This window comes from Bufo bufo, chromosome 1 (assembly GCF_905171765.1).
Source record: "Bufo bufo chromosome 1, aBufBuf1.1, whole genome shotgun sequence".
In the NCBI taxonomy this organism is placed as follows: Eukaryota; Metazoa; Chordata; class Amphibia; order Anura; family Bufonidae; genus Bufo; species Bufo bufo.
Window position 1 is genome coordinate 500,622,308 of NC_053389.1, and position 27,951 is coordinate 500,650,258.

A 27,951-nucleotide genomic window follows, 5' to 3' on the forward strand; every position below is an offset into this window, starting at 1 on the left:
CTCTGCATTGCCAGAAGCTACACCGTTGCCAAACTGCCCCATTAAGTATAATAGGGACCAGCAGAAATCTGGCCACAGCCCAGCAAATATGTATATTTCATTATAGTGAAAGGAGCTAGACTTCCGGCAGCACACGTGTGCAAGCCTTAGTAGGGATCAAGCAGGCTGTTTCCCTGCCGGAACAGCCTACCGGACAAGCCCAACGCTAGTATGAAAGTAGCCTAATCCATAAATTATAAATTGGTGAGCTGCCTAATTTATTACATTTTATATCAAAGGAAAAATTGAGATATTCCTATAGCAAACAATCACACTGCACTTTTCATTTTAAAATGTGCCTTAAAGAAATGTAAGCTATGGCCACTGCTCCAATTTTCCTGTAGGTTTGAAACAATCATGCACCATCTAAAGGAAGGACCTCTGGCTTTGGCTCAAATCACTGCACCAAAAACTGTCAGAATGACTTCATTTGTGATTCCAACCTTACACCCCAAAGACGTTCACTTTCTTTTCTTCCCAAGGCCTCTTTATTAATGTTTGGCTTTCATATATTTGGGAAAAAAAAGTCAAATATTACAATCTATTTAAATAAAAATATATATGCAAAAAATGTAGCACAAGTCAGGACCCAGAATGGATGCAGGTGATATTTTCCAAGTCATGCAGCACCTGTAGAATGAATCAGGATATTACAAGTTAGCTTTGTGTAGTCATGTCAAATACACAAGTATTATATAGTATAGATAAGAGGACTATATACCGTGTTAATGTTTGGCCTCTTATTTTTTATTTGGTTCAAGCACTGACTAGAAATGCAGTACATTTTTTCTATGACGTGGAGCTCTGCATCTTCCATCTTTATATCCACATATTCCTCAAGAGTTTTTTCTTCCTCCTCAATTTCTTCTTTGATGTCAAGCTAAGAAAACAATCGACTGCATGTAAACTAATTTAAGAATTATCATCTGATACATGGGGACAGATTTATTACTACTGTCCCCATAAACATTAGTCTATTGTCAGCCAAACCTGCTAAGAATGGTGAGTTCAGCCAATGGTCTAATGTGTATGGGGAGCTTCCGACTGTACCCCAAAATTCAGGGGAGAGAGAGGGAATCGGACAAAATGAATATTTTTTGTTCTCTCGAAGGTAAACCAGCGCCAGTATTGTCTAGCAGTGGCTTTCTCCCCTCTCCCCATAGAATAAACACGCAGGTTCAGCCGAGTCGGGAGATATAGCTGCTGGCCGAACGATCATTCAGGTGACAGGTACAGATAGCTGCCTCCCTCCACTATGTTCCAACTCCCTGGATTTCGTCACCGGCCTTTTGATCCCCGTCTGCCAATTTCCACACAGACCGGGTCACGTGCAACTCTGCAGTCTGGCTTCAGCGGTGGCATGTCCCAAACAGCACATCACTGCTGGGTCAAGTGGCGTTTGAGGACATGTCACCACGGAGGCCAGTCATTAGGTGCAGCAGTGCAAGTAAACCAGTCTCTGGAACTTGACAGTCAGGGACTGGAAGACCATGAAGAGAGCCAGAGGACTGGAATGGATTGGTAGGGAGAAGGTAAGCATAGATTTTTCCTCAGATATATTTGGATGGGGGGGCACATTGAAAAAAAACATTTACGTGAAGAATTTGGCACGATTTTGTGCACTTTAAGCTACACCCCCATTTCCTAGACATTTCAAAGGAATGTGCGTCTGTTTCTTGTGCTTAGCAAATCTCCTTCATTGTGTGTGAAACGGTCAAGAAGTGAAATGCTTTACACAAGTGGCACTGCATTCCTATATAAAAAGGGTGCAGAAACCAATTCTTATTACCATTAAGTACAGGTTAAAATGTGAAAAATTTAGGAGGTTATGGAAACAGCGGAATTTGAAGGGTACAGATTAATAGAATACTTATGACTTGGGGCCACTCTATTAATATATTCATGAGAATATATTTACCAGCGACCTCTGTTTGCACAGACACAGACAAAGCTATAGTTTACCTGATTGAAACGCTGTTTTTCTTTTGTTGATTTGAGGGTCTGTTCCCAAATTTTTCCTTAATATGCAAATTAGGCCTTTGGTGCAATGAGGACTTCGCTATTGCTCTTGTTGCACCCAAGCTCCACTCCTTTCTGTGACCAGCCCCTCCTTCACTGCTTGGCCCTGTCAATCAAAGCAGTGAGGGAGGAACTGGTCACAGAAAGGAGTGGAGCTTGGGTGCAACAAGAGCAATGGTAACTAGGAAAGATTTCATGCTGCTCAACTTTAAACCAGTGTGGAACCCCAAATATTGTATCTACAGCACCGAGCTAAGATTCTGAGCCATAATATGATACCAAGAAACCATACTCTAGCTCTAATATTCTACCCACGTCAGCTGTTTACAGTGATGGATTATTACAGACATCCCTGGCAGTGAAAAGGTTAAGAATCGCTTTAACTTTTGCAAAATATTGTTAAACTGTTAAAAAAAGAAAAAAAAAAAGAAATGAAACCATTGTTACCAGTAATGCCGGATTCCGATCCTCATCACATGGTGCAAGTCCAGAGATTATTTCCAACAATACCTAGAAATATGGTGTGAATAAAATTATTTAGAAACATTTTCAGTTATTACTATTCAGTGATACATACAATGTATACGTATCAGATACTGCGGAGGCAAACTGCCTTTAATGCGACCTTCTGGTTCAAGGGGAAAAATTTCACATTGACTCGGGACATGTTGACCTCCTTTTAATCTTATTAGTTACACATCCACTAATTCTCTGGATCTCCTTCTGCCATCCAAGATTTCCACACCACTTCTCATCTGGTGAACACTGTGCATCGGTAGCCCAAAACACGTCCTACTTGTCCAGCCCTGCTCTTGGATCTGCCATTGCTGTTCACGTGAGAAGTGAGGAGCAGTCCAGGGGCAGCAGGAATTGTCTTGGGTAACCAAATGCACAGTATGCACCAGGCGGTCAGAGCTGGTGCGGCCATCTTGGAGGTCACCAGGAAAGTGTTCTGTTCATTCCCCAGTTAAAAATATTTATTTTCTTGGAGGGTTGTTTACTGTCACATATTTGAAAATTTCTCTCTGTAGCCACTATGGCCATTAAAAATGAAGTATGCAACCAAAATGCTACTGTTACTTACCACTCCATAGCTGAATATATCAGATTTTATAGTGACTTCCCCCCGTAGGGCTTCTGGGGCCATGTATGCTGTGGTGCCTACAATTCTTTCGGTCATCATGGTCCTTGCCAGGTGCCCAGTTGCTCTCGCAAGGCCAAAGTCAGAGATTTTAGGAGTAAAACTATCATCCAGAAGGATATTTGCACTAAATGGAAAAAATATTGCAACATAAAGCAGCACAATAAAATGCCAAAAATGCTGTGATGATCACCAACCTTTTAATGTCTCTGTGGACGTGGTTGTTTTCATGCAAATATTTGATGCCATGTGCTGTTCCCAGTACAATACTACATCTCCTACTCCAGGACAATGGAGCTGTGCTATTCTAAAAGAGTTACATGCATGTCAGCTACAACTGTATGAACATCACTTCCTTCTCACAAAGAAGATCATAGACACTGACCACACAAGCCAGCCGGTCCAGTAAAGATCCATTGGACATAAATGTGTAGACCAGGCAGTAACTGGCACCATCATTGGAGAAGCCAAGTAGTTTTACAATGTTTTCATGGTGACATCTAAAAAGACATGAAATGAAATGTACATATTAATATTTTTAAAATTAGGGTGCACCCTTGTCTAGCATTGGATAAATAGTTTGCATTGCTAGCAACTCCAGAATATACCTTTCTTACCCATGTGTTGCCTTGTTACCTTTCAGTTCATTCATTGCATTTGCTGTGTTCTGCTGTGAATACGCTGTTGGCTGACAGGCTTATTAAAAGGGAACCTGTCATCAATGTTATGCTTAGCTAACTGAGGGCAGTATAAAATAGTGACAGAAATGCTGATGTCAGCGGTGTGTCACACGTCAGCTAAAAGTAAGTGGTTGCTGAGAACCAGCATCATAATCATTGCAGCCCAGGTCCTGAAAAGAGTCATATCTACCTGAGAAGAGTCCTGGTTATTCATAATCTCCTGCTCTCCCGCCCACCTGCTGATGATTGGCAGTTCTCTCCTAGAGAGAAAGGGATAAAACTAGGTAGAAGACTGTCAGTCATCAGCAGGTGGGCAGAGAGAGCAGGAATTCATGAATAACCAGGACTCTTCTCAGGTGGCCGGGACTCTTTTCCAGGCCCAGTCTGCAATGATTGTGATGTTGGTTCTCGGCAACCACTGACTTTTAGCCGACGTGCGACACACCGCTGACATCAGCATTTCTGTCACTATTTTATGCTGTCCTCAGTACGGTCAGCATAAAGTTGAGGACAGGTTCCCTTTAAAGGCGTTACTCATTAAAAGTATTACTGTGCAATAAATAGGGCATATCAAACTAAGTAGTATTGCAATACACAATGCAATAAATGTTTTGTTCTTTTTTTACATTTTCCTCTTTGGTAGCGCCCCCTGCTGTTTATCCTTAATTGCTTCCTTCCCCTCCCATCAATGCTAGTGTAGTGATCTCATATTGAAGCGGTCCAGATACCTTTCATTAGTATCTACTTCTAAATTCACAGAAATATCTAGTTATAGCCCTCACTGGACAGTGGAGAAGGAAATTGTGAGGGCATTACATACCACATGTATCTCTTGGGCCATATGTTAGGGGCTATTTTCTATGTGGGGGAAGGGATTAAAGGGGTTTTCCCCATCTTGCCATTTCATCCTCACCTGCAGCCAGCTCTGCTGTTCACTTCCTGGTTTCCTGCTTCTAAGGGTCCATTCACACGTCCGTATGTGTTTTGCAAAACACAGACACTGGCAATGTGCGTTCCGCATTTTGCGGACCGCACATCGCCGGCACTCTCATAGAAAATGCCAGCACATTCCGGCCCCATTGAAAATGAATGGGCCCGCGCCTGTTCCGCAAAATTGTGGAACGGATGCGGACCCATTTTGCGGATGTGTGAATGGACCCTAAGGCTGGGCGGGCTTAGGCCATTTGAGTGAAGGCCTGCCACGTCTCTTTATGACATCACACTGAGAACTCAGTCCTTGCGTGTTCATTCGTGCCTCTCTCTCTCTGCACATCCCTCGCTGATGTCCGTGCTCCCGCACGCCACCGCGCACGTGCAATGGCTTTTTCCTGGCCGAATATAGTACAGAGCCGCGCATGCTCTGTATGCAGCGCTGCTCTGTTCTATATTCGGCCAGGAAGAAGTCACCATTGCGCATGCACGGCGGTGTGCGCGTTCAAGACAGCGATGTGTGGCCCAGCCGGGGAGGAAGACAATGTGTTCTGGCAGGTGCGGCCCACTGATGCGGCACACAAGTGGTGGCCGTATCTAGTGGTTACGAGAAGACAACAGTGGGGTAGAAGTGAATGAATTTTATCAAGATAGGTAGGGATTTGATAAAGGAACATAATTAGAAAAATGCTCACAGGCACTTCAATAACAAATTAAAATATGATCAATCAGATGGGAATACCCCTTTAACATGAGCTAACTGGTACATAAAAAGCATGGCACACTCCTAGCAAGTGCTAATGTGAAGACGGTCTTATTGTAGATTGCAATGTAAGGTGCAAAAAACAGATTAGTTCCTTTTCAGTAAACTGAGATAAAGGAGAACTCCAAAAATCAAGTAGATTCAGAGCAGGTAGATCATATGCAAAGACCGTTTATTTCTTTTCAGCATAGGTAGGTACAGTCAGGTCCATAAATATTGGGACACCGACACAATTCTAAGATTTTTGGCTCTATACACCACCACAATGGATTTTAAATGAAACGAACAAGATGTGCTTTACCTGCAGACTGTCAGCTTTAATTTGAAGGTATTTACATCCAAATCAGGTGAACGGTGTAGGAATTACCACAGTTTGTATATGTGCCTCCCACTTGTTAAGGGACCAAAGGTAATGGGACAATTGTCTTCTTAGCTGTCCCATGGCCAGGTGTGTGTTATTCCCTCATTAACCCAATTACAATAAGCAGATAAAAAGGTCCAGAGTTTATTTCAAGTGTGCTATTTGCATTTGGAATCTGTCAACTCTCAAGATGAGATCCAAAGAGCTGTCACTATCAGTGAAGCAAGCCATCATTAGGCTGAAAAAACTAAAACAAACCAAAGAGATAGCAAAAACATTAGGCGTGGCCAAAACAACTGTTTGGAACATTCTTAAAAAGAAGGAACGCACCGGTGAACTCAGCAACACCAAAAGACCCGCAAGACCACGGAAAACAACTGTGGTGGATGACCGAAGAATTCTTTCCTTGGTGAAGAAAACACCCTTCACAACAGTTGGCCAGATCAAGAACACTCTCCAGGAGGTAGGTGTATGTGTGTCAAAGTCAACAATCAAGAGAAAAGTTCACCAGAGTGAATACAGAGGGTTCACCACAAGATGTAAACCATTGCTGAGCCTCAAAAACAGGAAGGCCAGATTAGAGTTTGCCAAACGACATCTAAAAAAGCCTTCACAGTTCTGGAACAACATCCTATGGACAGATGAGACCAAGATCAACTTGTACCAGAGTGATGGGAAGAGAAGAGTATGGAGAAGGAAAGGAACTGCTCATTATCCTAAGCATACTACCTCATCAGTGAAGCATGGTGGTGGTAGTGTCATGGCGTGGGCATGTATGGCCGCCAATGGAACGGATTCTCTTGTATTTATTGATGATGTGACAGCTGCCAAAAACAGCAGGATGAATTCTGAAGTGTTTCGGGCGATATTATCTGCTCATATTCAGCCAAATGCTTCAGAACTCATTGGACGGCGCTTCACAGTGCAGATGGACAATGACCCAAAGCATACTGCAAAAGCAACCAAAGAGTTTTTTAAGGGAAAGAAGTGGAATGTTATGCAATGGCCAAGTCAATCACCTGACGTGAAACCGATTGAGCATGCATTTCACTTGCTGAAGACAAAACTGAAGGGAAAATGCCCCAAGAACAAGCAGGAACTGAAGACAGTTGCAGTAGAGGCCTGGCAGAGCATCACCAGGGATGAAACCCAGCGTCTGGTGATGTCTATGCGTTCCATACTTCAGGCTGTAATTGACGGCAAAGGATTTGCAACCAAGTAATAAAAAGTGAAAGTTTGATTTATGATTATTATTCTGTCCCATTACTTTTGGTTCCTTAACAAGTGGGAGGCACATATGCAAACTGTTGTAATTCCTACACCGTTCACCTGATTTGGATGTAAATACCCTCAAATTAAAGCTGACAGTCTGCAGTTAAAGCACATATTGTTTGTTTCATTTCAAATCCATTGTGGTGATGTATAGAGCCAAAAATGTTAGAATTGTGTTAATGACCCAATATTTATGGACCTGACTGTAGGTGTAGTATCCGATTCACATAGGCTGCAACGTTTCGTTCAGAATTAACATCTTTGACAAGCTGAGTCTGTTGTAAGAGGGAGAAGATATGTGTATAGCGGTAGCGCCGCAGAAGGATGGTGAACATTGATTTAAATCAAACATATAATATCCATGTAAATACATGTATAATGCATATTTTTAAAATAAACTCAATAACTTGATACATTGAAAAACATTAAATAGAAGTAACAGAAACAAACAGAAATATCATAGAAATGGCATTTAAGGGCTTGTTCCCATCAGTGCTGTGTTTTTCGTATTTCTGTTCAGTCAGAGGAACAGAAAAACTGAAAATAACGGCTCAGTTTTAATTTCTGACTTTCTGAATGGGTTATTTTCAGCATCTGTTTTGCTATGTTTCTGTCCAGTCCATCAGGTTTCTGTTTTTTTGTACGGGAATTAATGTGCAGTCTGCTGTGCTGTTTTTCCATAAAAATATAATGGTAAAATGACAAAAAGGAGCTTTTAATTTTTTTAACACTGAAATCAATGAATAACAGAAACATAAGGTGTTCCATTCAATCCGTTTGTCATTCAATCCATCAGATTTGTTTTTCTGTTTCTCCTACAGAACCGAATGAAAAAGCCCTAAAAATACTGCTTTAAATTATATGCTTGTATAGGCAAGGCTCTTTCCTTTAAAAGGGTCGGCCACTTTGCAAAGTTTTTCTGTAGCTCACTGTGTGACAGTCACTGCCGCTGATGTGCTCAGCAACTTCCATCCATATTCTGTTTATCCAGCTCTTTTCTTTCTCGCTGCTGCAAAAAGTGGCTGAGGTGTGTTTTTCCACCGCGGCTCTTATATCTGATGTCACTGTATGGTTGTGTTCCCTCCCGTCCATCCAGCTTTGAGCCCTCACATCCTTTCTTTTACTGTGCAGGCTCCACAATGAGAGATCAGGACCTGCGCAGATTAAGCATTCTTGTCTACCTCAAGTGTCCCGTCCCATGTTCTTGTGCGCAGCTGACAATTAAAGCGTCCGGAGCATGCACATTGTGCAAGCCAAGCCCTAGTTCATCCAAGCACAGAACACTTGTTGAGGTGCCTGCTCAGTACAGGAAAGGACAGGAGAGTGCAAAGCCACAACACACCACAGCCACTGTTTATGGGAACAGCAGCCAGGACGAAAAGAGCTGGATGAACAGAATATGGATGGAAGTTCCTTAGCACATCACCAGCTGTGACTATCATTCAGCGAGCTACAGAAAAACTTTGCAAAGTTGCCAGCCCCCCTTTAATATGCCTTGTGCTTTAATAACTTTATGTATGGTTTAGTTATACTCTACATCTTACAATGAAAAGCACTCTTACAATGTAACCATAAATTGCAAAAACAGTAATAGCAGTAACAATATACATTACTGCAAAGTTGTAATAAATAATATCACCTATAGGATCTATACTGCATATAATGCAGTAGCCGCTGTTATCAACACTCACCGAGCCATTGTTTTTATTTCTTGTTCAAACTGATCTTGAAGGTCCTGTAAACTAGCATCAGCCATCTATGAAAATGAGACAATCAGAATACATAAAGTCCTTGTGAATATACATACAAATTATACAAATGCACATAGATGATTGGTCATTTATTGATGCATATGAAAATAGAGAAAATAATTTCAAGCCTATAAACTGTTAGGGGTTTCTGGTTAACATTAGTATGATGATTAATTGCTCCAATTGGCATATTACACTGAGTTCTCCTAGGAATAATTTTTTCTCTTTTTCAATTTTTTCCCTCCCCCTTCCCTTTAATCTTTTTCACACAATGAAGGCAATAGCAACTAATTTCAGAGCAACACTGACATATATAGCTATGGGAAAGCGCATGGTTTACGCGATAACAAACATCCTGTTTAAAAACACACTGTGCCCTCAGAGGTGTTATACTTTTGTAAAATTAAAAAACATTCCATAGATTGCCCCTTATTGCCTGCCGGTGTTTATACACAAATCATCATTATAGTATTAATAGAAAAAGCAGTGGATTGTTCTGAGCAAGCACCCAAAAATTCTCCTTTTTAGGAGCAGCATTGCTGGTTTGTGTCTCTAATTGGTGTCTGCCAGAGCAACCAGACTTATCACTGGCTGAACTCACAATGGCATCTGTTCTTCTGAGCTAGCACAGAGCCTGAAGGACCAGCCAATATCCTGCTCCCTGACTAGAGACAGGCTGCCTGCAAAGCATTATGGGTACACCCACAAGCCAGGGTCCTTCCAGGGTCATGTGATCCCCCATCTTCATCTTACCTGCCTCATTTCCCTTGCATTTTAACAGTAAAATAACGATCGCACTGTTGAGCTATTCTTTGAAAGTGAATTGCCAAAAACTTTGGATTCATTTGGCAGAAGAATTTTTGTGAAATTCATGATGAATCCAATTAGTTTAGAATCACTTCGCTCTTCTGTATACTGATACTTTTGTTAGTACAATAAATATTTGCTTCCCCTCCTTGAATGGTGTATTGCATTTGATTTTCAGCACTGCACATGGTATTGCATGTGACTTGCTTTCTCTCTTCCTGTGGTCATTCCACCACACATACAGTTTTTAGAGAGTCTGACTAGGTGGGGCTGTACTGAGGGGAGAGATGTTATTTAGACTTGTAATGGTTGCTCTGCAAGAATACCAACCTCTTATGGTGCGTTCACACCACCGCTGACAGGAACGGAGCTGAACAGACTCCATTAACTGTGATGGCATCCATTCAGTTTCCATTCGGGATCCTGTCTTTTTACCAGACAAAAACGTCCTGCATGCGTTCAGTCATTTTATAGAATCTGCAACAGAGGCCTGAGCGGAGCCTCCAATGCAGATGTGAACAATCCCTTAACATTATTTAGGCCTATGTATTATGTATTTGAATTACTGCAAAATTCGCATTCCTCCTCGGCTAAAAATACTCCTCAAAAATGGTAAGTGGAGTATTTTTTTTTCCATAGTTAGGCCTCATGCACACGACCGTTGTTTGGGTCCGCATCCGAGCCGTTTGGGTCCGCATCCGTGGCTCCGTTCTGCGGCCCCGCTAAAAAAATACAACATGTCCTATTCTTGGCCGCGCTTTGCGGACAATAGGCATTTATATTGCCGGCGCCCGTTCCGTAAAATGCGGAAGGCAACGCGGACCGCTTCCGATTTTTGTGGATCCGCGGACCGCAAAAAACGGCACGGTCGTGTGCATGAGGCCTTACATAGTTAAGGTTGGAAAACAACAAAAGTCCATGAAGTCCAACGTGTAATCCTGCTATATCGATCCACAAAACAAATCCCTGGATCAATATCCATCTTCCTTTTAAAAAGGGGTTGGGCCAAAGGGAAAGGGTGTGTAGAACTAGATTTCTATACATTGTCATAAGCCTCAATGTTCTTTTGAATTTAAACCTTTTTTGCAGCCATCTACTGTATTTGCTGTGACCAACTCCTGCAGCATACTATTCCAGATATTCACTGATCTTACTGTAAAGAATGCTTCTCGCCTCTTATGACTGAATCTTTTTTTCTTCAGGTGTAGGGAGTGGCTGCTTGTTTTTTTAGGGGGTTTAACACAGAATAGCTTCCCTTGACATTTTTTGTATGGTCCCTTGATATATTTGTACAGGTTAATCATGTCCCCCCTTAGACGTCTTTTTTCTAAACAAATTCAGTTCATTTAATCTTTGCTCATAACAAAGATCTTCCAGGCCCTTTATGAGTTTAGTTACTCTTCTCTGTACTTTTCTAACTCCAGGGCATCCTTTTTATGAACTGGTGCCCAGAACTGAACTGTGTATTCCAGTTGAGGCCACACCAACGCTTTGTATAGTGGCAATATTACATCCCTGTCCCGCGAGTCCATTCCTCTTTTAATACAAGACAAAATTCTGTTGGCCTTAGAAGCAGCTGACTGGCATTGCATGCTGTCATTTAGTCTATGATCTACTAATACACCCAGATCCTTCTCAATAAGTGACTCTCCCAGTTTTACCCCCCCTAGGACATATGCTGCATGCAGATGATTAGCCCCCAGGGGCATAACTTTACATGTATCTATAGATATATTATTCCGGAAAAAATATAGTGCAATCTCTGAGTAGGTACATATTACAGGTCATACTACTATTAGCCTAATGGCACAAAAAGAATTTGTACTGTTTAGCTACTAGGAGCTCTTAAAGAGTACAGACGCATAGTTTAGTGTATTTATGAGGATGTTCTGGCCTAAGCCCTGCTGTGCTAAACAGTGGGGCAAAAATGTCACAAACATATAAAATTTTTGTTCGGTTGAAACCACTGCATATAAAAGATGGCATAACCAACTACTAAGGCATTGGGGGCATTTACTTTTTCACATCAATTATGTACAGTAACTGTGTTCTTTAAAGGGGTTTTCCAAGCTCCTGATATTGAAGACCTGTCCTCAAGAAAGGTTTTTTAATATCCAATCAGTGGCAGTCAGAGACCCCAAATGCCCACCATCAGCTGACCCTGCAGCCTCCGGCAATGGAACTAGCACTTTAAATGGAGTCACAAGCATAGCTCTGTTCAAAGTGTAGTGGCTGTTCCAGGTTACATCCCCTTCAGTGGGAGCTGAGCTGCAGTAACCCAGGATGGCCACCACTCTTCGAATGGAGCTGTAATTCCGGCTCCGTTTAAAATGCTTTTTCATTTGGGTTTGTATTTCTTTTAATTATGGTTTGCTAATCTGGTGTCATTCATTGTTTGCCTTGAGAAATTTTATTGGGTATTTGATTATTAGGACGATTTATTAATGAATTAAAAGCAATGCAAACATGAGGCTGGTACCTACAGTCGTCAGTTTTTTCACTGCCACTTTTTCACCCTTCAAGTGGCCCTGGAAAACAACTCCAAAGCCACCCTCTCCAATTTTACATCCTCCATCAGAAAGTGGTCGATCATCAAAGTCTCTTGTAATTCTCCTCAGCTGGTTAAAGGAAAAAGTGCCAAAACCTGTAAAGGTACATGACAAACACACAAACATTCAGAGGGGTCAAAAATTAAATAGTACATCATGTTTTAGGTTGAATTTCCCTTTACAACAAAAATACTGTGGTACAATAAAGAGCTTAAATGGGTTGTCTGCTGAAGGTAGTAGACTGTTTTAAATAGTGGTCATGCAATGCCTAGAAAGGCAAATGTTCTATAACAGCATATGGAAAGAGGATATAGTAGTAAGACAACACCTAAAACCCTATTAGTGCCAAGGAAGTATGTAAAAAGTCTTGACTATAACGTGGCTGGAATATTAGTGGAAACGCTTAAATCTTAATATATTAAAGGGTTTCTGTCACCAGATTTAACCCTATTAAGCTAGCTGACATTAGCGATGTGCTAATGTCAGCTAAACCTAACTTGCCTATTCCTACTTTTAGATTTCTGGTGTAACGGGGGCAGAGATAACTTTTCTAATATGCTAATTAGCCTCTAGGAGTGAGGGGGGGGGGCGTTGTTCCTGCTCCTGGAGGCTAATTAGCATATTATAAAAGTTAGATTTCTGTCAGCTAGCTTAATAGGGTTAAATCTGGTCACAGAAACCCTTTAAAGCACAAAATCTCAGTTTGATACTATGGCTAAATATTGTAGGTGCAATATAGAGGGAACAGTACTCCTCTGAATTGGGGGGAGGAGCACTGGTTGGGATTGGGAAGCTGCAAATAACACCAGGAATAAAGATCACATCTGCTACTGTCCTCTATCCCCATGTACGGTCTCCCCCTTTCTAAAATGAGCAGTTACATACATTTTATCACCCCCATACTCCTACTCCTGTGTCATCTCATAAGTTTACTGCCATCTGAATCATGGGTTTTTTTTTGACTCTTCAGTTCTGGTGATATTTCTGAAGATATATGGATGAAATGTATGAACTCTGCACATCTTGAATTTTTTGTTTTAGTAGACGTTGTGCATCTCAGGCCCTGCTTGGCTCAGACTTAGCCCTCAGCATACATTTTTATACTAATTTTAAAGGGGTTGTCCGGGTTCACAGCTGGACAAACCTCTATTTCCACCCAAGCAGCCCACCTGACTTGAGCATCGGAGCAGTTCATGCTCCGATGCTCTCCTTTGCAATGCGCTAAAATGCGCTAAATCGTGCAGGCCAAAGGCTCTTTTGTTTACAACAACACACTGCCGGGCGGAAGCTTCGGCCCGGCAGTGTGTTCGGTGACGTGACCGGCTCTGATGGGCGGGCTTTAGCGCTGCCCTAGCCGTTTTACTAGCTAGAGCAGCGCTAAAGCCCGCCCATCAGTAACGGTGACATCACCGGGCTCCCTGAGCAGCCGGAATTTATAGTGCCAGGCATTCACTTTCAGAAAATGTATGGGTATGTAGATTTTTTTCTCTTTCTCAGAATTAGTTTTTTTTTTTTTAAAGCGTGAACATTGTCTCAGCAGCAAAGGGTTCAACAAGCAGGAAAATATTCACGTGTACAACTAACCCTTGGGATAAAATAAGCAGAAGAATCATTGTTGGGTAGATTGGGACTCTTGTGTCCAATAATTTCACTACTGTTCCCACCTCATCGCATGGCACATACAATCTGACCATGTTACACCTCCAGGTTCACCTAAATTTGCTGTCCTTTTACTTTGCTACCACCTTTGCTCAATTTCCTTCCTTGTGTCCGCTACTGTATGCATAAAGGACAGGTAGAAAGGGAAATCGGCTGCAGAATGAGAAAATACAAGGCTGTTACCATTGAGATACATAGGTCTATATAGAAGCTGTAGAAACAAATAAAATTGGATATTTTATTTTTTTATTACAACCTACTGCAGAGTTGCTTCATTTCTCATTTTAGGTGCACTGAGACAATGAAAAGAAAATGGTTTATGATATTAATGCCCTACCTGATGTCTCTTCATCATTTTCTTCTGCTTCTGTGCTTTCAGAAACGGGGTTTCCATGTTCCGTTTTGCTACCCGTCTCAAAAGTTGTCTGTGGTGCCTGCAATTCATCCATAGGAAGAGTTTGACATCGAGATCTTGTGGCTGTCTCTGCTCGCAAGACAATCAAGAAACACATCATTTTATTGCAACCTCGTTCACTGACAACTGCAACACATAATTCAAGTCTATGCAAAAAGTGAGATAACTATACTAAAAATTATACTAAACTAAAAAAAATAATAATAATGTTATTGGACTCCAATTTCGAATCTTAAAAATTCAAAATAATAATGAGTACAGAACTGTGCAAACGTGACATAGGCAATACGAAATACCTGCACTAGAGGGCACCTATGAGCCACGCATGTTAGGCTAAATTCACACTTCAGTTATTTGGTCAGTTACTGTGAGTGAGCCAAAACCAAGCGCGGGTCAAAAACACAGAACAGGTACAAATCTGTTCATTATACCCGATTCAGCTTAACTATTGGTTTTGGCTCACAATAACTGCTGGAAATAACGGAAATGTAAACTCAGCCTAAGACAGACATATGTTCGTGTTTCTTGACTAAACTAGCAGTTCAATTTGAGTTTAAGTGAAGTTATGGACAAGCAGGAGAGAAATGGAGGCAGGAAGGAGGGAAACAGGAGTAAAGGATTAAAACAAAAAGAAAAAGGTTATACCCGTTATACTAGAGATGAGCGAATTTCAGGTTATGAAATTCGTTCACGTCTCGTTTACTGGTAAAAGGTGAATTGCGTTATGGATTCCGTTACCACGTGGACATAACGCAATTCTAAGACGGAATTCATAATGGAATGTCTTTAGAGGCATTCCGTTATTCATTCAGTCATAATAGAAGTCTATGGGCTGCAAAACGGATCTGTCCCATTTCCGTTATGCAGGAGAGTCCTCTAAAGGCATTCCGTCATAGAATTGCGTTATGGTCCATGGTAACGGAATCCATAATGCAATTCCCCTTTTACCAGTAAACGAAGTGTGAACAAATTTCAAAATATAAAATTCGCTAATCTCTACCCGTCACCTTAGTTACACGTTTATATGCATTTAATACATATTGACTGGTATTAATATACACAAATCTAAATATATTAAAGGGGTTCTGCAGTTCTGGATGGGATATCAGCGTCTGATTAGCGGGGTGCGAGCGCTGCTGCCTTCTCAAACAGCTGATCGACAGGGGTCCCGGGTGTCGGACCCCCGCCAATCAGATGCTGATGTTCTACCCAGAGGATAGATCATGAGTTTAAAAGAACTGCAGAACCCCTTTAAAGATGAACAGAAGCCAAATAAAAATGGTCACATTTATATTAAAACAAATGATATCCCATTCATATTATTCCCAATTCTGTTTACGCAGTAGTGTCCATGTCTGTCCACCACTCCATTCACTTCAATGGGATTGAGAGCAAGCTGTTTACGTCGGCCCCATATAGGAACAAGGAGCGGTGGACAAGCGTGTACCATGTCATGCACACTCCATATAAACAGGGGGCTTAGGGACCCTCCATTCTCTGGATCACTGGGGCTCCCTGCGGTCAGACCTCTAGAAATTATACTTGTATCAGGTATCCTGTGAACAGGTGATAAATGCTGTTTGGCAGTATAACAATTATAAGAACATTACACCCTATTAGTGTTCAGCTTAGGGTACTTTCACACTAGCATTTTTGTTTTCCGGTATGGAGTTCCATCACAGGGGCTCAATACCGGAAAAAACGGATCCGTTTTATCCTAATACATTCTGAATGGAGAGCATTCCGTTCAGGATGCATCAGTTCAGTCCCTCTTATGAGAAAATACCGCAGCATCAGGGCTGTGGAGTCGGTAGATAAATCTTCCGACTCCGACTCCTCAGTTTTATGTACTTCCGACTCCGACTCCCCGACTCCTCTGTATTAATATGCGAATGTATTTTATACATTCCTTGAGGGAAAGAAACGCAACCTACCACAGGACTACTGGCTGGGAAGCTGCTTTCTCCTTTGTGTGCTTATCTGCTGCTGAAGATAGGGCAGTGGGAGGATCCAGGAACGGGCATTTATTCTAAAACATGATTTCCCTAGGAGAATCCCATAGTCATGTTTAAAGTTTAAGCTAACAATCGGAGTTTACAAGTTTTTATAGCCTTAGCTAAATGACAGCAGTTTTTCCAATGGTTTACAGCTTCAGTCTTGAGCTATTGGCCCTCCATTCCCTTCACTTATACAAGTGTCTCACTCTCTAGTCCTGCAAAAAACATATTTATTTAATCCCTTATCAGTGAGAGGCTCGGTTACACATGGACGCTGCGTTCCCTGTAAAAGCAGAACACAACACTATGGAAAGTGTAAGTATTGCAGCTCCTAATTGTGCGTTGCATGCCATATAGTGAAGCACATGAAAAGCTTCTTCACGGTCACTTAACGTGTTTGTTTTGCGGTTACGTGAAGCACTGCATGCATTGGTCTTTATTCTTACAGTAGAGAAGTCATTAATTATAACTTTTTGTGAATTGGGACATTTAAACTTGCTTTTTTTTTTTTATTCCAATCTAAATTTAGTAGGAGTAGGAGTCGGAGTCGGTGCATTGTTTGCCGACTCCGACTCCAGGTACCCAAAATTTCCCCCGACTCCGACTCCTCGACTCCGACTCCACAGCCCTGCGCAGCATGCTGCAGTTTTCTCTCCGGCCAAAAATCCTGAACACTTATCGGGGTGCCGGATCCGGCATTAATTTCCATTGAAATGCATTAATGCCGATTCCGGCCCCAAGTGTCCCGGCAAAACGGATCTGGTTTTGCGGTCTGCGCATGCGCAGACCTTTAAAAATGAGAAGAAAAAATAAATACCGGATCCGGAAAGACGGATCCGTTATTGCAATGCATTTGTGAGACGGATCCGCATCCGAATCCGTCTCACAAATGCATCCGTTTGCGTCCGGATTGCCGTATCCGGAAGGCAGTTCCGGCGACAGAACTGCCTGCCGGAATCGTCTGCCGCAAGTGTGAAAGAATCCTTAGTAAAATATGTTGACACTAAGCAAAGAGTAATAAGGATTATAATAATTACCACATGGAAAAAGGGAAGCTGCCGTCAAGAATTCATTCCTCCGCAGAAGGTCAGCAAGATCTTGCACCGTGCAGTTTGTTGTTCCCCAGTCATAAAGTAACTCATGTGTAGGGCTTTTCCCCTTCTGAATAACCCCTTCAAAGCGCCTTTAAAATAAATGAAATTCTAATCAACTGTGTACATTGATATAAATACTATGAATACAGTAATCCACACAAATATACTATGGCAACATACAGACTGATACTGAATATATTGTATTTTGGAAGTATTCCATTAAAGGGGTTGTCCGGATTGAGGAAGAAACTGGACAACACTCGGGGTGTGCGGCAGCTCCTGTCCTGACCTCCCAGCAATGAGTGGGTCGCATAGCATTATATTGATTTATGATGCTCTGTAACCCTTACAGTTATGGAATGTATTGGATAACACTGACATAATGCTGTAAGGGCTACATAGCATCATAAATCAATATAATGCTATGCGCCCCCGTCAGTGCTGAGAGGTCAGGATGGGAGCTGCCGCAGACACACGCTGCAAGTCCAGTGTATGGAACTTGCTTGTCTGAAAGGGGCCGAATGCCTCATTCACACGTCTGTGTCTATGACCACACGGTCCATGTTTCATCCATGACATTGTCTATGACCTCTCCAGGTTTGAGTCGTGGTTTTATGATTTTTTTAGTCCAAGTGTCATCCATGTTTTATGGACACTGCTAGGCTGAAAATTAGTTTTCAGAGCATCGATCCATGAAAACCACGGTCTAAGGCCTCATGCACACGACTGTTGTTGTGGTCCGTATCAGAGCCGCATTTTTTGCAGCTCGGGTGCGGACCCATTCACTTCAATGGGGCCGCAAAAGATGTGGACAGCACTCCGTGTGCTGTCTGCATCCGTTGCTCCGTTCCGAGGCCCCGCAAAAAAATATAGCATGTCCTAGTTTTGTCTGTTTTGCGGACAAGAATAGGCATTTCTACAATGGGCCGCCCGTTACGTTCTGCAAATTGCGGCATCCGTTTTTTGCGGACCGCAAAAAACGGCACGGTCGTGTGCATGAGGCCTAACACGGATGATGCATGAATCTGTAATCACAGAACAAAACAAACTAGCTGCCATGGTGTAATCACAGACTCACGGTAAACCACTGATGTGTGAATAATCACATTAAAGGGCATCTGTCAGCAGATCTGTACCTATGACACTGGCTGACCTGTTACATGTGCAGCTGTGTTGGTCCTATGTTCCTATGTGCCCGCATTGCTGAGAAAAATGATGTTTTAATATATGCAAATGATCCGCTAGGAGCAATGGGGGCATTGCTGTTACACCTAGAAGCTCAGCTCCTTCTCCACTTTGATTGACAGGGCCAGGCAGTGAAAACATCATCACACCTGACCATGTCAAAGTGCAACCAATAAGAACCTTAACATCTTTCATGAGAGAGCATGACCATGTGTGACCAGCAGCGCTCAGCTCAGTAGATGGCCAGGAACATTGCTATACATTTTGAACACCAGGTGGCACCATACTATGTAAGTAAATGTAATTTCTTTTTATTGGATTGTCGAATATGAAAAATCTGTGGTAGGGCAATTCCTTGGAGTAACTCCTGTAAGAGCTATAGTAGTGCCCATTTTAGTTTCAATCCAGAAACAACAGAATTTTTTTTTTTTTTTACATTTTGACAACTCAAGGTCATATATTTACTGGTGGCTAAAAGGAAAATATAAAGGACTTGAACCTTATATGAAACTGTGTATAACGAGACTCTCCTGAAGATTTCTTTATGTCAACAGCCAGTCTTTTCCATCCTTCTTGGGGATCAAGAAAATCAGCCAACTGACGGAGAAGTCCAGGGCTGAGGTTACGGACATAAGTGGATGGTGATATAGTCTTACTCATGTTCACGTCCTGTGAGAAGAATAAACAGTGTTCTACTTGGTCATGTAGACAAGGAAAAGTAATAATAATAATAATAATAATAATAATAATAATAATAATGAGGGCCCTACGCTCAAGAGGAAAAAGTGCTTGCTGTGTATAGTGGTTCTGCCATGTAAATAGGTCTCACATAAGGCCTCATGCACACGGCCATTGTTTTGGTCCGCATTCACTTAAATGGGGCCGCAAAAGTTGCTCCGTTCCGTGGCCCCGCAAAAAATAATAATATATATATATATATATATAACCTGTCCTATTCTTGTCCGTTTTGCGGACAAGAATAGGCAGTTATATCAATGGCTGTCCGTGCGGTTCCGCAAATTTGCGGACCGCAAAACACACAACGGTCGTGTGCATGTAGCCTAAAGCTGTATGAGCCACTCACCAGATATGAAGTGCATTAGTGTGCAAGGAGTTTGGGGTACAGTGTTGAAGGGTTTTAAGGAGTAGTATTAATAGAAGGACAAGTACCAACTGATGAGAAGTTATAGGCCACTGTAAAAAGATGGGTTTTTAGGAATGCTTAAAGGGGTTGGCCACCAAATGCATACAAAAAAATAAAGGGTCCCAGATAATAACTAAAGCCACGAGGTATTTGTATCATGAGAGATATACTGTGTACATATAATTTTTCTAATATGTTCAGCATAGCATGCTCCCATAGACGAGAGGCTGCAGCTTCAAAGTGAAAGTAAAAATCCCAGCATGCATCACAGAAAGCATCTTCAGAGGAGCAGTCACATGACATCCCTGGCCAAAAAAAACATGTTTTTTCTGTGTCACCAATTTTCTGAAGGCCATATTGTTTTTATTTTTTGGGCGATTGTATTATGTAGTGGTTCATATTTTTTCAGGATGAGGTGACGGTTTGATTGGTACTATTTTGGGGGGCATATCACTTTTAATACCTTTTTTGGGAAGTGAGGTGGGAAAAATTTCAATTCCATCATAGTTTTTCAAATTTTTTTTATGGCGTTTACGGTGCGGGGAAAGTAACCTGATCCTTTTATAGATCAGGTAGTTATCGACGCGATGATTCCAAACATGTGTAGTGTATTTTATTTTTAAAATTTTTTAATCAATTATAAATGTTACTATAAGAAGAAATCTGATTTTGTTTTTCCTTTTTTTTTTTTTGACCCAGACCCACTTGGTTCTTGAAGATCCAGTGGGTCTGATGGTTTACAATACAGTGCAGTACACTGCATAGTGTACTGCAGTGCATTGTCACTCACAGTAAACCTTTAGCAGGAGCCTGATCATCTATACCAAGGCAAGCCGGATGCCTGTGAAGGCGCCCGGTTGCCATGGTAACCATCGGGACGCTGCCACAACAGCGCAGAGCCCCATGGGGGAGGGAGCTCCCTCCATCTCTAAACCCCTTCCATACAGCGGTCCCTATGGACCGAGGCATGGAAGGGGTTAAACGGCCGACATCGGTGCCAACACCGATGTTGGCCGTTTCAAGAAGAGTGTGAGCTGCATATTATAGCTGACACTCTGCTAACCGCTCGGCCATCCTGAAACAGATCGGGGCGGGAGGGGGGCACAATGGGAGCTGGAGCCCACGGGAAGGGGGAGATATTATATATACACACATTTTAGAAGGTTCTGATCCCCAAAGTCACGGACTGTGAGGATCAGAACCTTTCAGCCGGCATTAGGATCCTGTGATTGACCAGTCTGTACAGACTAGCCGATCAGAGCGATCGCCGGGAGGCAGACTGGACATGCGCTGCTCTTAGGCAGATTAGGAAAAGCAGTGCATGTACAGTTACAATAAAGGCATGGACGAGCTTTCTCTAAAGCTCCTCCAAGTCGCGTGCAGCCATGGACGAACTGGCTGCACGGGGCTCAGGTGCCGTGGCTTACTATAAAAAGATCAGACAGATTTTTTTAAATAAAGTATATTTGGAATCTCTTTTTACCTTGCCTCCAACAATGTTGTTTAAAGTACTGAGATAGTGGCCAACCCCTTTAAACTGTGGATGCGGAAAATTATTTTGATTGTCTGGGGTAGCGCATTCCTGAGTAATGGTGCAGCTTCAGAGAAGTCTTCAAGATGGAAGTCTGAGATCATTTGCCGAATTGGTTGAAATGGTTGCATCAAGGTGGAGGGTAGAGTTTAGTGAGTCAAAGACTGATTTAGGCCTCATGCACATCGCCGTGTTCCGCGGCGGAGAGCGGTCCGTGGTAACCCGGCCGGGATTCCTTCTGACAGCAGGAGCGCACAGCGTCATTGGTTGCTATGACGCCGTGCGCTTCATGCCGCCGCTGCTGTACAGTGATACACTCGTATAGATCATACCAGAGTATCACTGTACAGCAGCGGCGGCATGAAGCGCACGGCGTCATAGCAACCAATGACGCCGTGCGCTCCTGCTGTGAGAAGGAATCCCGGCCGGGTTACCACGGAACACGGCCGTGTGCATGAGGCCTAAATGAGATCCTGTAATCAAGATGAGAATGGATCAGGGAGGGCTACAATGAGAGTTTAGACTGTTTTCACGGTAAGGAAAGGACAGATTATGGAGATGTTTCGATGTGAAAGTAAGGTGGCATGAGCTGCCAAGTAATATATAAAAGGGGAATTTTGAGATTTTTTTTATTTCATGTTCCCTTACTTGTACAGATTTTGCATTGATACTATTACTTATTAATAGTTGCCTACTGCGCCAGCACTGCGCTCCCTGGATCACATGCCACGCATTGTCCAAGTGATCGTAGGTTGGTTACAACACATAATATAACAAAAACAAACACAGGTGCACTCTGCGGTCTTACTAAGCCCTCAAACAGATCCTGCACTTGTCCCGAGCTACTTGAGAAACCTTGGCGTGGTGCTCGGGCTCAGACATGTCCTCCATAATAGGACATGTTGGCTAATTTCTCAATTTTAACACCAGTTTGAGGGCTTAGTAAGACCGCAGAGTGCACCTGTCTTTGTTATATTATATATACTGTTTATCACATGCACACATTTGCTATCCTGTGTAGGATGTCCATTGTGGTACTTGTGGTCCGCTGCAGGCATCCTCCATTGTATGCATTTTTGCTGGGGATTGCCATTAGCAGCGGACCACAAGTGGCCCCCCGGTATAGATGCACCACTGCATACGGGGCTGAGCACTTCCTGCTTTTTAATACCGCGCCAATTTGTAGTTTGCATTTTGGTTACAACACACAATGAACGTGTCAGTCATCACTAGTCCAGTAGGCAACTTTTAATAAGTATCAAGGTAAAAGATGCTAGTCTCTACAAGAAGCGGGGAGGAGGACAAGAACTGAAAAAAAAAAAAAAAAAAAAAATCTTGGAATACCCCTTCAATACGGATACAGGTCGTGTGCATTCTGCGGAACAGTACGTCCTGCCCTCTGTAGAACTCTCCAATCCTTGTCTGCAAAACGGACTAGAATAGGACATGTTCTGTCTTTTTTGTGAGGCAGCAGAACGGATGTACGGATGTGGTCAGCACACGATGTGTTGTACGCATCTTTTGCGGCCGCATTTAAGTAAATGGGTCTACAGTTGTGGCCAAAAGTTTTGAGAATGACACAAATATTAGTTTTCACAAAGTTTGCTGCTAAACTGCTTTTAGATCTTTGTTTCAGTTGTTTCTGTGATGTAGTGAAATATAATTACACGCACTTCATACGTTTCAAAGGCTTTTATCGACAATTACACGACAGAGTCAGTATTTGCAGTGTTGGCCCTTCTTTTTCAGGACCTCTGCAATTCGACTGGGCATGCTCTCAATCAACTTCTGGGCCAATTCCTGACTGATAGCAACCCATTCTTTCATAATCACTTCTTGGAGTTTGTCAGAATTAGTGGGTTTTTGTTTGTCCACCCGCCTCTTGAGGATTGACCACAAGTTCTCAATGGGGTTAAGATCTGGGGAGTTTCCAGGCCATGGACCCAAAATGTCAACGTTTTGATCCCCAAACCACTTAGTTATCACTTTTGCCTTATGGCACGGTGCTCCATCGTGCTGGAAAATGCATTGTTCTTCACCAAACTGTTGTTGGATTGTTGGAAGAAGTTGCTGTTGGAGGGTGTTTTGGTACCATTCTTTATTCATGGCTGTGTTTTTGGGCAAAATTGTGAGTGAGCCCACTCCCTTGCATGAGAAGCAACCCCACACATGAATGGTCTCAGGATGCTTTACTGTTGGCATGACACAGGACTGATGGTAGCGCTCACCTTTTCTTCTCCGGACAAGCCTTTTTCCAGATGCCCCAAACAATCAGAAAGAGGCTTCATCGGAGAATATGACTTTGCCCCAGTCCTCAGCAGTCCATTCACCATACTTTCTGCAGAAGATCAATCTGTCCCTGATGTTTTTTTTGGAGAGAAGTGGCTTCTTTGCTGCCCTTCTTGACACCAGGCCATCTTCCAAAAGTCTTCGCCTCACTGTGCGTGCAGATGTGCTCAAACCTGCCTGCTGCCATTCCTGAGCAAGCTCTGCACTGGTGGCACTCCGATCCCGCAGCTGAATCCTCTTTAGGAGACGATCCTGGCGCTTGCTGGACTTTCTTGGACACCCTAAAGTCTTCTTAACAAGAATTGAACCTCTTTCCTTGAAGTTCTTGATGATCCTATAAATTGTTGATTGAGGTGCAATCTTAGTAGCCACAATATCCTTGCCTGTGAAGCCATTTTTATGCAACGCAATGATGGCTGCACGCGTTTCTTTGCAGGTCACCATGGTTAACAATGGGAGAACAATGATTTCAAGCATCACCCTCCTTTTAACATGTCAAGTCTGCCATTTTAACCCAATCAGCCTGACATAATGATCTCCAGCCTTGTGCTCGTTAACAAGACGATTACTGAAATGATCTCAGCAGGTCCTTTAATGACAGCAATGAAATGCAGTGGAAAGGTTTTTTGGGGATTAAGTTAATTTTCATGGCAAAGAAGGACTATGCAATTCATCTGATCACTCTTCATAACATTCTGGAGTATATGCAAATTGCTATTATAAAAACTTAAGCAGCAACTTTTCCAATTTCCAATATTTATGTAATTCTCAAAAATTTGGCCACGACTGTACATCCGATCTTCAAAAATGGTGTGCACTAGACCTAAGCATAAGGTGTATAGAAAAGAACATCACCCATGACGGCAGTGTGCTGCCTAGGAGGTATGGCAGTACACACTCCGAGAAATCATGAATAGGTAAATTAGTAGATTGAGATTTAGAGGGTTCCTGGTCCCCTGACGTCCTGACACAAGGACATGTGACGGCTGCAGCAGTTTTATGCCTCATGCACACGAACGTGGTTTGTTTCCGTGTCCATTCCATTTTTTTGCGGATAGGATGCAGACCCATTAATTTCAATGGGTCTGCAAAAAATGCGGACAGCACACCGTGTGCTGTCCGCATCCGTATGTCTGCTCCGTAGCCCCGCAAAAAAAAAATAGAACATGTCCTAAATCTTGTCCATTTTTGGCATTGTTACAATAGATCCGCAAAAAACAAAACAAAAAAAAACGGATGGAATACGGATGTCATCTGTTTTTGTTTTGTGGATCCGCAATTTGCGAACCGCAAAACACATACGGTCGTGTGCATGTAGCCTTAAAGTTATTTTTTTCCCGGAAACCCCTTTTAATGAAGCAGTTCTAGGAAACTAAACCTGGTATCATGCCTCCCAAGTGTCCCTCTTTTTCACCCAAGTCCCTCTTTGCTCCTAAAATGTCCCTCTTTTTGATCTGAGGAATAACTATGCCTTAATAAACTTACTAAATTGCTCCTAAGCCATGTCTAGATCCTACCTGTATATTAGGCCTCATCATGAATAGATGGTTTATTTGCTAATATATTCAAGTGCAAGAAAAAAAAAAGTTGTCCCAGGGACTGCACATGCTGTAAAAAAAATAAAAGAACTTCTACTCATCTCACCGATCCCCGGCCATATTCCTACTGCACCCCTCTTCCTGATACTATCTTGAAATGGCGGTAAATGCTGCTGGGGTAATCGCTGGCTGCAGCACTGACCCACCTCAGCCAGTGATTGAATCTATCACACAATCAGGTGGAAATATCCCTTTTTGGGCATCCAAAAGGTTGTGTGGTATGCCACTGTGAAGGGGGCACATCTGGGAATAACTACTGTGAAGGGGGCACAACTACTGTGAAGGGGGCACATCTGGGCATAACTACTGTGAAGGGGGCACATCTGGGCATAACTACTGTGAAGGGGCGGTGTGGGCATAACTACTGTAAAGGAACACAATGTAGTCATTACTACAGTGAGGGATATCATTGTGAAGAGGCATATGTGAGCATTACTACTGTGAAGGGGGCACAATGTTGGCATAATTACTGTGAGGGGCACAATGTGGGCATAACTACTGTGAGTGGTACAATGTGGGCTTAACTACTGTGAGTGGTACAATGTGGGCTTAACTACTGTGAGTGGTTCAATGTGGGCATTACTAAAGTGAAGGGGGCACAGTGTGGGTATTACTCCTGTGTGCTGGCACTAAGGCCCCTTTCACACGGGCGAGATTTCCGCGCGGATGCGATGCGTGAGGTGAACGCATTGCATCCGCACTGAATACCGACCCATTCACTTCTATGGGGCTGTTCACATGAGCGGTAATTTTCACGCATCACTTGTGCGTTGCGTGAAAATCGCAGCATGCTCTATATTCTGCATTTTTCATGCAACGCAGGCCCCATAGAAGTGAAGGGGGTTGCGTGAAAATCGCAAGCATCCGCAAGCAAGTGCGGATGCGGTGCGATTTTCACGCACGGTTGCTAGGAGACGATCGGGATGGAGACCCGATCATTATTATTTTCCCTTATAACATGGTTATAAGGGAAAATAATAGCATTCTGAATACAGAATGCATAATAAAACAGCGCTGGAGGGGTTAAAAAATAAATAAATAATAATTTAACTCACCTTAGTCCACTTGATCGCGATGCCCGGCATCTCCTTCTGTCTCCTTTGCTGAACAGGACCTTTGGTGACGTCACTCCAGTCATCACATGGTACGTCACATGACCTTTTACCATGGTGATGGATCATGTGATGACCGGAGTGACGTCATCAAAGGTCCTTTACCTGTAATTAATGCTCACCACAGGTCCTGTTCAACAAAGGAGACAGAAGGAGATGCCGGGCTACGCGATCAAGTGGACTAAGGTGAGTTAAATTTTTATTTATTTTTTTGTAACCCCTCCAGCGATGTTTTACTATGTATTCTGTATTCAGAATGCTATTATTTTCCCTTATAACCATGTTATAAGGGAAAATAATACAATCCACACAACACCGATCCCAAGCCCAAACTTCTGTGAAGAAGTTCGGGTTTGGGTACCAAACATGCGCGATTTTTCTCACGCGAGTGCAAAACGCATTACAATGTTTTGCACTCGCGCGGAAAAATCACAGGTGTTCCCGCAACGCACCCGCACCTTTTCCCGCAACGCCCGTGTGAAAGAGGCCTAAGGGGGAATAATTACTATGTGGGGGTATTAAGGGGACCGTGTGTGTATAGTTATGCTTTGGGTGTAGTTAGGGCACACGTCCACAAGTGTTGCAGATCCACAAAACACGGACACGTGGCCGGCACTTTAAATAGAAAGCCCTTTTCTTTTCCGTGTCTGCGGACAAGAATAGGACATGTTCTATTTTTGGCGGAATGGAAGTGCGGATGCGGACAGAACACTGTGTGCTGTCTGCATCTTTTGAGGCCCCATTGAAAATGAATGGGTCCGGGTCCGTTCCGCAACGGATTCGGACCCATTTTGCGGACGTGTGAATGGACCCTTAGAGGTGTGGTCTAGCATGAAAAAAATTGCCGCACATATTTTCCCTCTTTGCAATTTTCTAAAGTTTGGGGGCATGTGGTATGTAGTGTTGTGCCAACTTGTGGTTTCGACGTACAAAGTTGTGTTTGGGTTATCTAAGAATTCCGTTATGGATTCCGCCACCATGGATCATAACTTATGGTCCGTGATAGTGGAATCCATAACGGAATTCTTAGATAACCCAAACCTTATACCCCGAACTTGAAACCACCAGGTGACCCAACGCTAGTGGCACGTAGGATTTTTTGGGCTGTTGACTTCAATGACATGTAGCACAAAAAAGCGACTTAAAAACTAAGATAAAGAAAAACCCCTGAGATTGGCATGGGGGCGGGGCAGTTACATTAATAATTGCAACCCTGCGCCGCCTTATTCCCCAAACCAGCACATATCAAGCTGCTGCCATGCACTGCCACTCTCCCTGAGCAGCTACTGGCAATGCCACTCACCAGCTGAGGTCCTGACACCCGCACCGATCACGGATACAGGGATGTGAGAGCTGGAGATTTCCGCATCCTCTCCGCTTTCACAATACTGGAAACTCCAGCAGAGGGCACCCCTTCAGTGCTGCGCCCAGCAGCTCTAGCCACACATGTCACGTGGTACATACGGGCCGTGTATATACAGTCACACCAGAACATGGTCCAGGACATGCAGCCATAGATATGGAAGGGGAAAAGCTTTACACACAGTTATGTTACTATGTCCTGCACTGGCCGTGTGCCTTTAAGGGGCTCCGGGTGACGTTTACCATCCGGTTG

General features: G+C 42.9%; 1 protein-coding gene across 2 annotated transcripts; it reads right to left on the reverse strand.

The window, feature by feature from the left end:
* On the reverse strand, window positions 1-27,884 carry IRAK4 (interleukin 1 receptor associated kinase 4). Of its 2 annotated transcripts, none has more exons than XM_040410762.1 (12): window positions 27,640-27,884; window positions 19,162-19,331; window positions 17,421-17,566; window positions 14,309-14,458; window positions 12,247-12,407; window positions 8,897-8,961; window positions 3,585-3,699; window positions 3,397-3,506; window positions 3,143-3,326; window positions 2,506-2,568; window positions 761-919; window positions 1-669 (listed from the first exon to the last, which is right to left on the reverse strand). In XM_040410762.1, exons 2-12 carry the CDS (start codon window positions 19,320-19,322, stop codon window positions 622-624), a joined length of 1,362 nt encoding a protein of 453 aa, XP_040266696.1. In that variant the 5' UTR covers window positions 19,323-19,331; window positions 27,640-27,884; the 3' UTR covers window positions 1-621. The 2 variants fall into 2 exon arrangements, with proteins under 2 accessions (XP_040266696.1, XP_040266704.1); XM_040410770.1 differs by having other exon boundaries at window positions 7-669; window positions 14,309-14,455.
* Between the last annotated feature and the right edge of the window lie 67 nt (window positions 27,885-27,951).

Excerpts from the sequence above, each read along its gene's own strand:
- IRAK4 (XM_040410762.1), bottom strand. The coding sequence starts at position 19,322 with ATGAGTAAGACTATATCACCATCCACTTATGTCCGTAACCTCAGCCCT. Across the intron at positions 14,459-17,420 it reads AGCTTCCCTTTTTCCATGTG|CAGAGACAGCCACAAGATCT; the intron begins GTAATTATTATA and ends TTGTCTTGCGAG. Across the intron at positions 12,408-14,308 it reads AAATGATGAAGAGACATCAG|GTTTTGGCACTTTTTCCTTT; the intron begins GTAGGGCATTAA and ends GTACCTTTACAG.